This window comes from Camelus ferus, chromosome 13 (genome assembly GCF_009834535.1).
Source record: "Camelus ferus isolate YT-003-E chromosome 13, BCGSAC_Cfer_1.0, whole genome shotgun sequence".
In the NCBI taxonomy this organism is placed as follows: Eukaryota; Metazoa; Chordata; class Mammalia; order Artiodactyla; family Camelidae; genus Camelus; species Camelus ferus.
In genome coordinates, this window is record NC_045708.1 from 63671204 (window position 1) to 63685460 (window position 14257).

Sequence of the window (14257 nt, forward strand, 5' to 3'; positions counted from 1 at the left end):
CCACTAGCAGAGCGATGAGAACAACATTCAATAAAATCCAAATAAGTCGGTAAAGTGACAACTGTTTGAAATTATTAAAAAAGAGAGAAGACAATGTTTCCACAGACACAGGGTAACCTGGAACAAGATTTTTCTTCCTGAAAGTGTTTTGTCCAGCTGGAGCAAAGGAAGAAAAGGAAACATGAAAGCCAATAAAAGGAAAACACAAGCATGAAAGATCACCATTAATCTTCAATTCAAACGGCAGCCACCGCTGCAGGGTTCGTGGAAGGCTTGAGTAGCAGTTCTATTCAGAGACAAACCATGTCCTGGGGGTGCTCAGAGGCGAGTATGTCATCCAACTGCATCCTGAGTCTGGAGTCATGGGAATGGCCTGAGAACTGTGGGTTAAGTGGTCCTTAGTTTAAAAGTTGTAATTCTTGACTTTTTTTTTATGTAAAGAAAGAAGTTTATAACTAAAATGAGAATTTTAGCAAAGTATTCTGTGTCTAGACACGAGTCACTCACTTACAGACTTTAATGGTATTAACCGAAAGATTTCCCTGGGCTAGAGTTTGGTGTGAGCACAGGAAGAAGGTGTGGGGACGAGGAGAGAGGGGTGGGGGCATGAGAAAGACTCAGGGAGGGGCTTGGCGGGAGGAACAGGAGAAAAAGAAGGGGACCCCTGGGACGAGAGTCCTGCCTAATTCAAACTCTGCTCCTCACCAGTAAGTGTAAAATAGTTGACCCCTAAGAGAGTTCAAGAATGAAATTAATCTATGCATGAAGTGAGCTTAATTGCAAGTCATTGCCATAAATATTTATTGAACAACTTCTATGCACTAGCTTCTACATCGCCTTCACTGCCTTTAAGAAGCTGGGAAATCCCTTTAGGAGACCAGTAGTTGATAGCGATGTGCTCTGAATTTCTCACTAGGTAGAGGTTAAAAGACAGTACATTTAAAAAAAAATAATAGTAGTAGCTCCATGTGTTATGATAAAAATAAATTTAATTTATTTAGGAGAAAAATACCATCTCTTCTTGCTTGACAAGGGTAAACCCCCACCCCAGTGGCGTTCAGTTGTTAAAACGAGAGACGACCGCTGAACTCTAACGTCCACATGTCATGTGTGTACAGTCAACACTTAGCACAAGGGACGAGGTGTCCAAATGACCCTGTTTCCAATTCAGCCCACTGTTGCCGACATTTTCTTCATGTCACGCTGAAGAAGAAGGCCACAGGAAAACAGACCAAGAAATGTCCACTGCAAGAGGTCTTTTTGTTGACTTAAGTGTAATCTTTAAATGGCTTAATAGTTCTCCAAGCTTCAAGTTTCTAAATTGGCATTGAAACCAATTTTACTTTTGTGCAGACCACAAATTAACAAATGTCTTCTAACCCAAGAATCACTTTTAAAACAAGCCCTTACTTGATGATAAACTCAGATCTTTAAATGTCACTGTTTTACACACTCTGAAATGTGTTTTTTTCCCCATCCCAACACCGTGATGTCGTAAATGAGAAGACTGATACAGAACTTCAGTGTCACTGCTCCATCACACTAAGGCCCAGTATTTGATCGTGCTCTATTCTTCATCATCCACGTTTATAAAAAGGAACTTTGGGACTTCAGTTCTATTCAGCCAGCTGACAGTCAGTCCTCTATCCCACTCTGCAATCAGTATTTTTAGAAGTGCTGGTCCAAGCCATTTGGAGTCCCTCTGCATTTCACTGGACACAGAGACCTGAAACTTGATTATCTTCAGCAGAAGAACTTCAGTTAACAAGGATCAAGTGGTCATCACTTCTACTTCTGTAACAGAAAGGGGGAGAAAGAAAGAGAAAAGAGAACAAGGATTTAAAAATCTCCGAGGTGGAAGAGGAATACACACTCTACCATCTAGGCAGACAGGGGTTGTTGATATGCCGAGTGCAACATATAAGAGGAAGAAAACACACGAAGGACAATTTACATTATTTGTAGTTTGACTGCATGCTTTTGGCAATTTTGAGGAGCTGTCCACCCTCGGTCTCCCTTCGACAAAGCCATCTCAGTGGCGGTGAGAACAGCAGATTTTCCTCCTGCGCTGTGGTAGGGGAGGAGAAAGGTTAACTCTGCATCTGCTCAACCCAGCACATCTTTCCAAAGAACCCATCATGTTAGAACTAGAAGAGGTTGCAAAGGCCGTCTGTTCCACCCAGATGACACTGGAGGAGCCAGGAGGTTTAGGAAAGGTCATGGGGAATTGGCAGGGTCCAAAACAAGAACCAGGATTTCTGATCATCAGGCCAGAGGCTCTTCAAGGGAGATGGTCTGTGGTGCTTGCTGGACTGCTTGGTTGAAAAAGAACAACCCGACCACGCTCTGCAGGAGGCGGAGCTGTGATCGTTGGGCTGTATGTCCCGGGCACTGGAAGGGGGACCCCGACACCACTATTTGTGATGCTATGATTCCTCAGGTTCCCTCAGTGAGCTCCTTCTCCAATATTTACTCCCCACTCATAGCCTTTCTCAATTTTATTCCATTTTCAGGGTTCCAGCTGTTAAATACACCCAGGTGTACTTAATCTCTAATACATTCAAAGCCATCACTTGTTCCAAGGTTTGTCTGCCTCCATACAAGCCATTTCCTTCATCAGGCCCCATGACCTTCACTGACTCTCTGCAGGATCTGTCTGGAGCCCCGTGGGTCCTAGGCTTTGATCTAGCTATTCGGCTACAACTGATCTGCTGACTTCACCCATGATCGCCTTTGGTAACAGCCACTTCTGCTTTTATCTTTGACGTCCTCTTTCTTCAGCATCCTAGCTCTTCACTTGATGTTCTTTTGTGGACTCTCCTGTTCCATTTCATTCTTTCCTTCTTCACGATGGGCAGATCCTCCTTCCTGCGAGGCACCTGTTCCACAGCCCTTAGCACATCGTAGGGAAAACTCTCTGCTGAGGTTGCTCTGATCTTCTCACCACTCAGACCCAATCTTATCAGTCAGTCTTCCAGCCCACTCCTTAAATCTTTCACTCATTCCATATGGCTGCACAAGAAAATATTTAACAGCCTCCTGGGGCTTTTTGTGGTACAAACCAAGGTCCAAAAATCAAACACCAAAACCTTAGAGCTACTTTCCAGAATTCACAACTACATGTTCACATGGGTCTTTTTTTTGTGGGTTTTTTTTTCTTTTTGTACAGTTAACTACGTATTAGAAAAGCAACTCTGAGAGACTTCCATAAGTACCTCTTCGGAAGCAGCTGCCTATTGAGAAAATTAATTTCCCTTTATCTCGGCTTCCATGGCAACAGTTTAACGCTCTGAGAGGATAAAATGGGATTTTAAAAACTTAAAAACTCTTCTCAGAAGACCTCGTTTCATATTTACCAGACATTCTTTGGAAAGGCTCAGTCATACCATTTCATTCCCAAGATGCGGTATGAATTGATTAACAGAAAACACATCCTGTGATTTTAAGTAGCAATTATGTTCTCCCATCTTCCTCCAGGAATCTGTTTTAGAGTCCTTCTCAGAACACATTAGTCGGGGATACCTGGCCCTTGACTTCAGGTGAAAACAAACATGGGCACAATTAAGAAAATTATCCTCACCTGACCCCCATTCTAGTCCCCAGGCCACTGTGTGGAGGCTTTGCCACCAGGTCCAGACCACTTCCGTTAAGTGCCCTGATGAACAGAGAGCGAGAGGCAGCTGGTCCATGAAGACCCACTGATTTGCGTTTCCAGCCAAGGACACGCTCAGCATCCTCTCAAGCAGGTCTCCTGCTCTGCTCAATAAAGGTTATCGGTACCACAGATACTGAAACGGGGAAAACACCTTTCATGTGCCCAGAGCTCTAGCTCTGCAAGTAAGGGCTTTGACCGCTCCTTGGGCCAGCTCCCCTCTTGACTCCAGGCACATAGCTCGTGCCTTCTCATGAGTCTCGTGATACTCCCAGGAGATTTCAACCATGTCACACAGCTTTCTACTTTATTGTATAAGAAGCAATTCATTTCCAAAGCCAATAGCTGGGGGAAGAAAGCAAGGAGGGGCGCATTCTTTCCCACAGTCAGCTGGCTGCTGAGTGTGGCATTCGCCCTGGGAGGACTCTCTGTTCAGGCAGCAGAGCGTCTCATCTCGGGAGCACGGAGACCCGACTAAACACAATACTGACCTCCTCAGGCAGCAGACGCGGGACAGGAAGGCTGAGGACTCCTTCTGACACTTCTCTTTGCTGCTGCTCTCCTTCAGGAATTCCTGAAGATCCGTTACAGGAAACCCATTCTGTTGGTATTTCTTTAAAAAGTGCACAGTGTTGTTACCTTACTTACACAGCATGAGAAATTGCTCCCTTTGTCAACAAACCAAACCCATAAAATGAAACTGCTAAAATGAAACTCTTCCGCTTTGCTAGCTCAGATCCAAGAACTGGTATTGACAATGATCAGTCGATCTGTCGGTCCCTTGAAGGCCAAGCCAGGGCCACCATGGGAACAGAGAGCGATCCAGAGGGTAACGCCAGACAGCGAAGCACGGCGGGGCCGCGGAGGGGCAGGTCAACAGGAGTGAAGGAGACAGCCATCTAAAGCTTTGATGCCAACTGCAAGACCAGGTAAGAGCTCCCCTCCCCTACGCTACCCAAGTAGTGTCTGGCTGGGAAGTAATCCCTATTTCCTCTACTTTTGTAGAAGTTGGCTGCTTAGTGAGGCAGAAGGCAGTAGGTTCCTCCCAGCAGACACACAGACCCTGAGGGGCCTCCCCTCGCTCTTAGTGAGGTCACCTACCAGGGCCCTGGGGCTTGGCAGCCCCACAGGGACACCGTCATGTCAAGGACAGGCACCCGCAGTGCAGGAGCGCTGCTCCGTCTCCACGCCCAGCCCTGCTGCAGAGCCAACACCCATCCCTGCGGGAACAGGAGTCTCCCCGCACACAAAGAGCCCAGGAGTATTTCCAATGGACTGGCTTCTTCTTAGTTAGTCTGACAAGGGTTCAGTAAGTGGACAATGTCCCAAGGCACGGACAGGGCACCCCTGGTGGCTCAGATGCTGGCCCCAAGCAGGATTTCCCAAGCCTGACCATCTGCTGTGGAGGCACCATCGCCCAAGGCAGCAGGATTTCCTTCAAGCTACAGATCAGTTAAACAGACCCGGTCTGAAAGGACCCACCAGGTGGCTAAGGAAGGCAGGAAGCTCAACAGTCACAAAAGCCACAGCTTTCATAACCTAAAGGACACCGCACCGCACAAGCAGCATCCAGTGTATGAGGTGAGCCGGCATCTGGGTGGTTGTCAGGGTGACGGCCACCCCTTATTACTGAAACTCACTCCTCAAAGTCTAGGTCCCCGGGCAGGCAGGTGCGCCTCAGTGCTGAGGCAGGCAGCCCAACCACTTGATTTACCAAACTCAGCCCATCCTTACCCATTTCCTTCCTCCTTCCCACCTCCACACCAGCCTACTCCGATCTGGGTGCCAGGGACCATGTCCTGAGTGCATATTTAAAACTAACTTCCAGCATCTAAAAAGCTTCTTTCCTACAAAACCTCAAAATCTAAGTAAAATTATAGTATTTTAAGTAAGCAAAAAAAAAGTAGTATTTTCTTATGTTCCGGTCTAAACAGAATTTGCAATCATTTTTTGGCAGGAAATAATGATAATTGCTTACCTTAATGGTGTCGTAAGAATCTGTAATAAGTGCAATGAAAAGGCTGAGAATCATGTATATAAAAAGGCTGATGAAGGAATATAAATACAGGCGACTGAACAGCCACACCAAGAGGCTCTTCTGCTGGATGTGGGCAAAGGTCGCGTACATGTCATCACCGTTGACCAGCGAGAACAGACACTCAGCAACTGTGTTCAGGTTTTGAAACTGGGGAGGAGAGGGGAGACCAAAATTAGTTTTTGAGACATATTATCCAAAGAAGCCGAGAACTGACTGGTTAGCTGCTGGCTTTGTTGAAGATGTTGCTGCCACTGGTATTAACGTGCACTTGGAAGCATCCGGAATACCACAGGCAGGAAAGTATTATTCAGAGCTCCCCTCCACGCTCACTAAGATCATCCCTTGATGCTGCCCTCAGTTTTCTTCTTTGTTCTTTTTATACATTTGTGGTCATATCATCTAACAATTTCGGATCCAGATTTTTCTTTCTTCTCTACTTAACATCATAGTCTTACATTATTCACAATTAGAGGGTACTGGTTACAAAACAGACCATTCCTTGGAAAAGTCCCATGTGAGTATTTCCCTGTCACTGGACACCCCAATCATGTTTGCTATTATGAAGAACAACGCAATGGACATTTCTAAGCGTGGTTTTTTTTTCCCTGTTCTTGGATCTAAGTGATGAACATTTTTAAGGGTACAATCCACCATAGTGCTTTCTAATGACAGAACTGCAGCAGCTGTGTGGATGGGCCGGAGACACAGGCTCGAGAAAATTCTGTTGATGAATGGTCTCGTATTAAGGCTATGGGATTAGTTAGAGATGCTTCAGATTAATCTGGGAAACTGGAAACGAGCGAACACTGCAACCAGAAGAGGGGCAGGATCTGATATATGTTCCTAAAAGGTAACTGTGGCAAAGACGTCCCAGAATGGGAAAAGCCGGGGGGCCGGGGTGCCAGTGAGAGTGAGTGCAGGGCCCAGGATTGCAAGGAATCTGGGGAAACGGAGGAGGAAGCTGGGGAAGAAGTAAGTCTGGGAGGGGAGGGACTACTGAAGGACGGATGAGGCGAGCCTGAGGGGCCCGGTAGGCACGTGGACACGAGGCAGTCAGCTGGAGGCTGGCTGGGTGGCTGCACAGCCCTGGGGAGCAGGGGCCGGGCAGAGGCTGGCGTGGAACCCCGGAGTCCCGCGGCCCACTGCCCTGGCTTGCTCGGTTCATAAACGACTGCCACGTTGACCAAACACACACAGCAGGTGCTTAATAAATGAATATCTCTGGGGCCAGAGGGCTCAATGTCAGATGAATGTGAAAAGCTTCTATCTAAAGAATGATAATAACTTAATATAATTTTCAGAAATGCAGATGGAACAAGTTACTGTAGAGCTTTGCACCGATTCTATCCTTAGCAGCAGGAGCCTGGGTGACCATTAAGTCAGCGAGTGTGGCTCTGGGGACAGGAGATGAAGGTCTCTGGGACATCTCCATCTGGGAGCCATGCTACTACGTCACATGTAACCCAAACCCATCACCACTCCGACCCAGAAAACGGGCTTTCCTTCCAAATATGTCAGTGATTCCAGGCTTCTCCCAAAGAAACACTTCTCCAAGATAATCAAGCACTTAAAACTTGTGTTGAATTGATTAATCTTTCCCACTCAAGAATCTAATAAGCTCTGTCTGTTCCTATGATGTTTCTCTGATCCACACTGTCTACTCCATTCTGATGTCAACACTTACTACAGAAACTTCCAAGGAAGCCTTCCTCACTCCCACCTCTTCAGCCTCCAGTCCAAGCTGCAGTAAAATCTAAACTTCATAGCATATAGCCTTCAGGTCACTTCTTTTGCTTAACAATATACAAAGTCTGGATGCAAAGTGAAAACCCAAACCAAGAAGGTAGGAGTAAGTTTCCCCTTAATGTGGTCTCATCCCACCCCTTCTGTGGCAGCATTAACATTCTGTACTTGCCTCTTCTTGCAAAACCCAGTCCATTTCTCTGTCTTTAAATCATGGGATTTATTCTCTTCATCTGGTATATTCTTCCTCTTCTTGTGTCCAATTAAGTCAATGTTGAGGGACTATTTCAAACTCTACTTCAAGGCAGACTCCCTTACATACATCTGGAGAAAACTCTAATTTGAAAAGACACCTGCATCCCAATGTTCACAGCAGCACTATTTCAAATAGTCAAAACATGGAAACAACCCAGATGTCCATTGACAGAGGACTGGATAAAGAAGATGTGGTATGTATACACATGCGTATACAATGGAATACTACTCAGCCATAAAAAAGAATAAAATAATGTCATTTGCAGCAACATGGATGGATCTGGAGATTATCATACTAAGTGTAGTAAGCCAGAAAGAGAAAAATATCATATGATGTCACTTATATGTGGAATCTAAAAAATGATACAAATGAACTTATTTACAAAAGAGAAGGAGACTCACAGACATAGAAAACAAACTTATAGTTACTAAAGAGGAAAGTGTTGGGGAGGGATAAATTAGGAGTTTGATATTAGCAGATACAAACTACCATATATAAAACAGATAAACAACAAGGTCCTACTGTACAGCACAGGGAACTATATTCAATAGCTTGCAATAACCTATAATGAAAAAGAATATATATATATATATATATATATATACACACATACATATAACTGAATCACTATGCTGTACATCAGAAACTAACAACATTGTAAATCAACTATACTTCAATTTTTTAAAAAGGAAGTGAAGGAAAAAAAAAGACAGATGCCCTGGCAGCCCTTCTGTTCTCTGCATCAGTAAGAACCACAGAGTAAACCACTGGTTGGTCTTCTAATTGGTTTATACGTACTTCTCTGTCCTCCCACCAACTAGCAAACACCACGTCCTACCCTCCTACCCTCCCTGCTCCACGGCTGGATGCACGGGGAGAGAGCACGTGGGTACTCCAGACAAGAATCATGCCCGTGGCTTTGCTGCATCAGCAATGGCTCTGAAGAGCCGGACAAGTGTCATTCTCCACAGAGACCTGGAGGGAGCATCCATCTGAGCAAGTCACTTAATAATACACACATTAGTTACCGGTGAGACAGGCAGTTCCCAGAGTAAATATTTTCCATCCCCACCACTAGCCTTAAGACAATGAAGTTTAAGTGTGTTTCTGTGGCTATCAATCACAACTCTGACAGCATCATTAATAATTCACATTTCTCATAGTTTCTTTTGAAATCTGGCCAGTTCCTTTCTTTAGTGTCAAGAACGCCTGCTGGTCTGTGTTTCAGGTTCCAGAGCTGCTAGTTGGTGGGCACGCAGCAAACTCATCCTTTTGTCTCCTGTGCTGTTACTTAGAATCAGTCTAGACACAATACCTGTCTCAACATCAATGTTCTTTACCTCCTTCTTCTCGAGGCACATGAGATTTATTTTAACCCACCAAAAAGTTAAAACAGAGACCCGATAAGCTAAGTGACTGGTACACACCCTATCATTTCGTACCACAAGAAGTGGCTGTCAGCCAGTCCGTTTCATTGACCAAAATCCATAGTAGAAGTGAACTTCAAAAATACTCAAGGTAAGTAGAAATAAAGTCTTAATATGCTTCCAGTCCAGAAGAACTGCCTTCATGGAAAATTGCTTTGGTTCCTAAAAGCTTATAAGTCCCTGGAAAGCAGGCACTATTGTCTGTTTCTTGTTCATTCAACAAACTGGTTGAGCCCCTACCATGTTCTCTGCACCACACTGGACATGAGGAACACAGAGGGCAATAATCCACGGTCCCCGCAGCCAAGAACTCGGGCTGGAAGAACCCAATAGCATTTGGTGCACAGAAGACATATAATAAATATTAAATGGGTATCTCCATCAAGCGTCCCCATAGGTACTAGAGGACCACAGTGAGACCCCAAGCATTTGTTCCACAAAATGATAATTTTGCGATTGAGCCAAAAAGAACTTTCATTTGAGTGAAAACATAACCTGTAGTGGCTTATGTCAGAGAACGACAGAAAAATTCCCTTCAAGAGATGGTGCTAAGAACCTGATGCAACATTCCGGTAAAATATTTTAACCAGAGAATAGTTCTCTGGAATAAGAGAGGTGCTTGGCTAAAACTGGAAGCCTTGAAAGCACAGAGATGTAATGTGGGTGGCATCAGCGAAGCCCACTGATTTTTCATGATCACTTGTAACATGGGGACAATGCCAGTCTACGATTTACTCTTCACAGTAAAAAAAAAAGTCTTCTGGAAACATCAAAGCCACGTGAGAGTAATGTTCTTGGAATCCTCGCCTTGAATTACTAAACATCAGCATCTCTAGCCAGCCGTGCCCAGGCATTCTGAAAGCACGTTGTGCCAGCGTCCATTAGTGCTGGAATCAACATCACAGGACACTTCTTGTATTTTTACTCTCTCAGTTGAAATCTGAAATTTCTCATTGAAATCTGATGTCTAACAGGAACCCAGAAGCTAAAATGTGGGATTCCTGCTGCCAGTCAAACAGCAGGGTGAAATTCTAGTTTCCCCGATCCCGCCTCTCTGGAAGTTTTTATTTGTATGTTTAAAGAAAGAGTTAGCTTCCACACCCAAGGTTGCTGTGATTCCAGAAATTCGAGAAAATGCTCACAATGGTGCCCAGGTTTTCAAGGCTTCAGACAATACTGATTCAAGAGGTGCTGGCTTTGAGGATTTGGATTAACTTGGAGGGGGCAGTAAACATTTCTAAATTCAGATTCAAAGAAGAAATAATACAGAGAAGAAAAGCACAAAAGCCCAGAGCCAGCCTGAAGGTTTCTCCTCCTTCTGATCAGTGCATTCGCTGAATTAACCTACCTACGCCTCCCTCCAGTGTATCAGCCTGGCTAGAGATGGGAGATGGAGGTCATAAACAGACCTGCTAGGCAACCCCAGAGATACAGATCTCATCTCCCGACTCCTCCAGGGGGAAGTGGAAGGCTAGTGTGAGGTGAGAGACACCACATCCAACACGGCAGCCGCTAGCTACGTGGGGCTTTTGAGCATCAGATATGCAGCCAGTCCACATTGCGATGTGCTGTCCAGACAAAACACACACCAGATTTCAAAGACTGAGCACCCCCAAAAAGAATGTAAAATATCTCAATGTTTTATACTGAATACGTGCTGAAGTAATATTTTTAATGTATTGGGTCCAATACAATGTATAATCAAAATCAATTTCATCTGTTTCTTTAAAGAAAAATTTTAACGTGGCTACCAGAAAATTTGTAGCCCTCGTCATATTTTTATGGGACAGCGCTGATTCAGAGCGTCCCCATCTCACCTGGGTTCTCTGAAGGGACACAACTGACGTAAGAACATGCAGTCAGACTCACAAAGCAAGTAACATCATTGTCCACAAGGTCACCTGGACACACACAGAGAGAGTAAGACCGGTTCTCCTCTCAAGGTTGATCTACTCTGGAGCCAAACGAAATGCTGTTTAGTAATGGTCTGTTTTAGATAATGCCAAGAAAAGCCCTACTGGGTACTGGTCAAAGCGTGTGTATTGGGGTCCGGCAGACCTGAGTGTGAGTCCTGTCTCTGCCATTCGCTAGCTATGCAACCGCAGGAAAATCATCTAACATATTAAGATCCCTATTTTCTGTAAAAGGATAATAGTATTTCCCCATAGGGCTACTGGCGGGGAGCAACTGGGGGACAGGGCCGTGGGCACCACATCTGTCTAGCACATAGCATTTGAGAATGGTAGCTATTTTAGTAAAATTCAAGCAACATTTTCCAAGCACCTTCCAGAATAACGACGGGGTACGGTAGACAGAGGGCGAAGGAGATGGCACCACCTGCCCCGAGGCCCTGTGAATTAAAGCAGAAGTCTTAGGCTCAGTGTTTATTCCACGTGGTGCAACACTGCCCTCTAGTGACAAAAATGTGGACAGGCGTTCAGAGCAAGAGGCAGATAAGGAAGAAAAATGTAAATTTTCCTGGGCACTAAGGCAGTAAGTTCTCCAGATCAGAAAGATCATATCAAAGAACAATTTTTACTCATGAGTCACCTTTAAAGCAGTGGAATGGAATTGGAAGAGCAGTAAGATTATCAAGATTTACTATTAACCCAGAGATTGTCACTTTGTTGCTTTATACAGTGTCTCAGGAAGGAAAACTGTAATTCTCTTCGCACATGTTAAATGTGACCCTTAAAGAGGAGAAAGCCTGGGTGTCGGCCAAGTTCCCAGGATTTATTTTAGTAGGACCATGCCGGGAGTTTGGGTTTTGTGGATTGCTCACTCCTTGTGAATAGTCGGTAAACCAGACTTGATCATGTTTTTGTTTAATGCAACTGTCAAGGTCAAAATGTAAGGCTGAGCTGTTAACACCAACGTCAGTGCAGTCCTTTACATTTTTGCTTCTTTTCTCCTTGCAGAGGACCTGAGCCAGGACAACAGCACCCTGGGCCGTTGAGGAGATTAAGTGAGAGAGAAGGCAGGAACGGCAGCACAACCAAGGACCGAGGGCTGGGCGCTGTTACCTTCACGTCTGCTGCTCCTGCGGCTCCAGCTGCCGGAGGCCCATGAAAGCAAAACTATAAGATGCAATGACCACTTTTACTTTTTCTGGTTTGAAAACAAGACCTACCTAATTTTATTTCCTGCTCTATCTATCAACAAAACTTAAAATCGTTTTAAGACAAGAACACCTGACCAGAACTTGGATGTCCCTGAGATTAGGATACTGATCTTTAACAAGGCACTAAGATGACACTGTAACCAAAACCACCTGCAAAGACAAAGATGTGTTATCGTTTTAATCATAAGCCTAATATGGTCATTCTGGGCAGCCTTCACCTTCCTCCATTCTCCTTAATTAATCTGGATGAAAACCCTAATATTTTAAATTGGAAAGGCTTTGTAATACTTCATTTCCCTTTTTATTGCAGTGATCTCGTGTCCAAAGTTTCTTATTTGATGATCAGCTGGGTTAATATGTGACCCCTCGAGCCAGGCCCAGACAGTTATGAAGTGCCCTCTAGTTTCCCACAGGGCTTGTTTCAATATCCCAAAGTCACTTCAATATCCGGAAAAGGGAAAGAAAAAGAAAGCTGATGCAAATATACATGCTTGCTGATGTCAAGAGTGTGTGCGAGGGCAAAGCGGGACAAAGCTCAGTGCTAGAAGCGCACTTTTTAGGGTCTCAGGTGCCTACTGTGCAGACGGAAGACTTAGTGCTCCACACCTTGTTGTGATAGGGTCCGAGGACAATCCAGCCGCAGAAGGTGTACCCCAGATAGATCATTCCAGCGCACGCGCAGAAGCGAAGAACCTTTGGCAGTGAGGCTTGCATCGTTAAAATGAGCACCTGGGGGAAAAATCAGCAGAATAGGGGCGATTTAAAAAGCTGCTACTGGAACCCAAAGAAGAAATGAACCGCAATCCCAGTGACGCCCCCAGTGCCCACATCCTTACGTTGTAGGCTTGGAAATAACCCAAGTATCTGATGACGCCAACCCAGACAAAGAGCGTGGACGTCCCAAGCAAAATGCTGCACAGGTTGTAATTTGTGAGATTCTAAGGAATGAAAACACAGACATATAAGTAAAACATTCTACTCCACTCAGCTTATGAACCTCCCTTTAAACAGACGGGAAAAAAAGAATGGACTGCCTGCCTCTTCCTCTACATTGATTCTGAGGGTTTTTCAACTGCAGAAGGAAATAATAGCGAGGGCAATTCTAAATGTGTTTCTCAGTTCCTTTTAGTATTTCAAGTGGTTAAACAGAATTTTTGTTCAAACGATATCCTGAAATAGAAACTGCACTTACCACTGACCTGGGCATTAAAGAACATAAACCAATGGTGTTTGTTAAATATTAAACGATATCTTTCAGTTAGTTCTGAAAGAAAGCTCCAACATGATTTGCTAACAGTTCCTGCTCGCAAGGACCTCCAGGTCTAACTGAGGAGACGCACACACACACACACACAGTTCTCCTATAATTCTCACAATTCTTATATGCTACGTGCAACGAGAGACACACAAGGGCTTCCCACGGGCGTGACCCTGGAGCAGTGCTGGGCCTGGAGGACCGGCGGGGAGAGCATTGCAAGGAAGCGGGCAGAGACTGAACGAAGGCATGCGCTGAGAGCCTGCCAGATGTCCCAGAGGGGCAGCACTGGTGGGTCAGGAGGGCGAGGGTGGGAGGGAGGCAAAGCGAGGTGACAAGGCCCCTGGAGGCCACTCTGAAGGCTGCTTCATCCCAAAGGGCGTCCCTGAGGCAGAAAGGATTGTCACAGCAAGATAGATACTTCCAGAAAAATCACACTGATAGCTGTGGGCATCGATCTGAGGGGTCTAAGGCTGAAGGCAGGACAGCCAATGAGGAGTCTGCTGTCGCAGTCTGGGCCAGAGAGGAAGACAGCCTGAAGGAGCCAGAGCAGCTGGATGGATGAGAAGGAGGTGCTTTTGTGGTCAGGAGGTAACTCTGGAAAGATTTGCTAACAGATAGTGTAGCCCGGGGCAGTGGGTAGGGGGAGAGTCAAGATTTGGTCATGAGATTAAATCAGCTAAGTTACACAAAGTGCCAGGTGCCTGGTGGGGACTGAAAGATCTCTGCCCTCACCCCATCCGTCAGCACACCTATCGGTCATGG

General features: G+C 45.2%; 1 protein-coding gene across 5 annotated transcripts in view; it reads right to left on the reverse strand.

The window, feature by feature from the left end:
- Positions 1–969: 969 nt before the first annotated feature.
- Positions 970–14257, reverse strand: part of MCOLN2 (mucolipin 2) — a 50226-nt gene continuing 36938 nt past the window's right edge. For 4 of the 5 annotated variants that reach the window (XM_032494697.1, XM_032494695.1, XM_032494698.1 and 1 more), the window contains 6 exons: positions 13074–13175; positions 12844–12966; positions 5631–5837; positions 4144–4265; positions 1955–2068; positions 970–1794 (listed from right to left, as the gene is read on the reverse strand). In XM_032494697.1, coding sequence (XP_032350588.1) covers positions 1758–1794; positions 1955–2068; positions 4144–4265; positions 5631–5837; positions 12844–12966; positions 13074–13175 — 705 coding nt within the window. In that variant the 3' untranslated portion in view covers positions 970–1757. The remainder of the gene's footprint in view (positions 1795–1954; positions 2069–4143; positions 4266–5630; positions 5838–12843; positions 12967–13073; positions 13176–14257) is intronic. The other variant, XM_032494696.1, reaches the window with a different exon arrangement.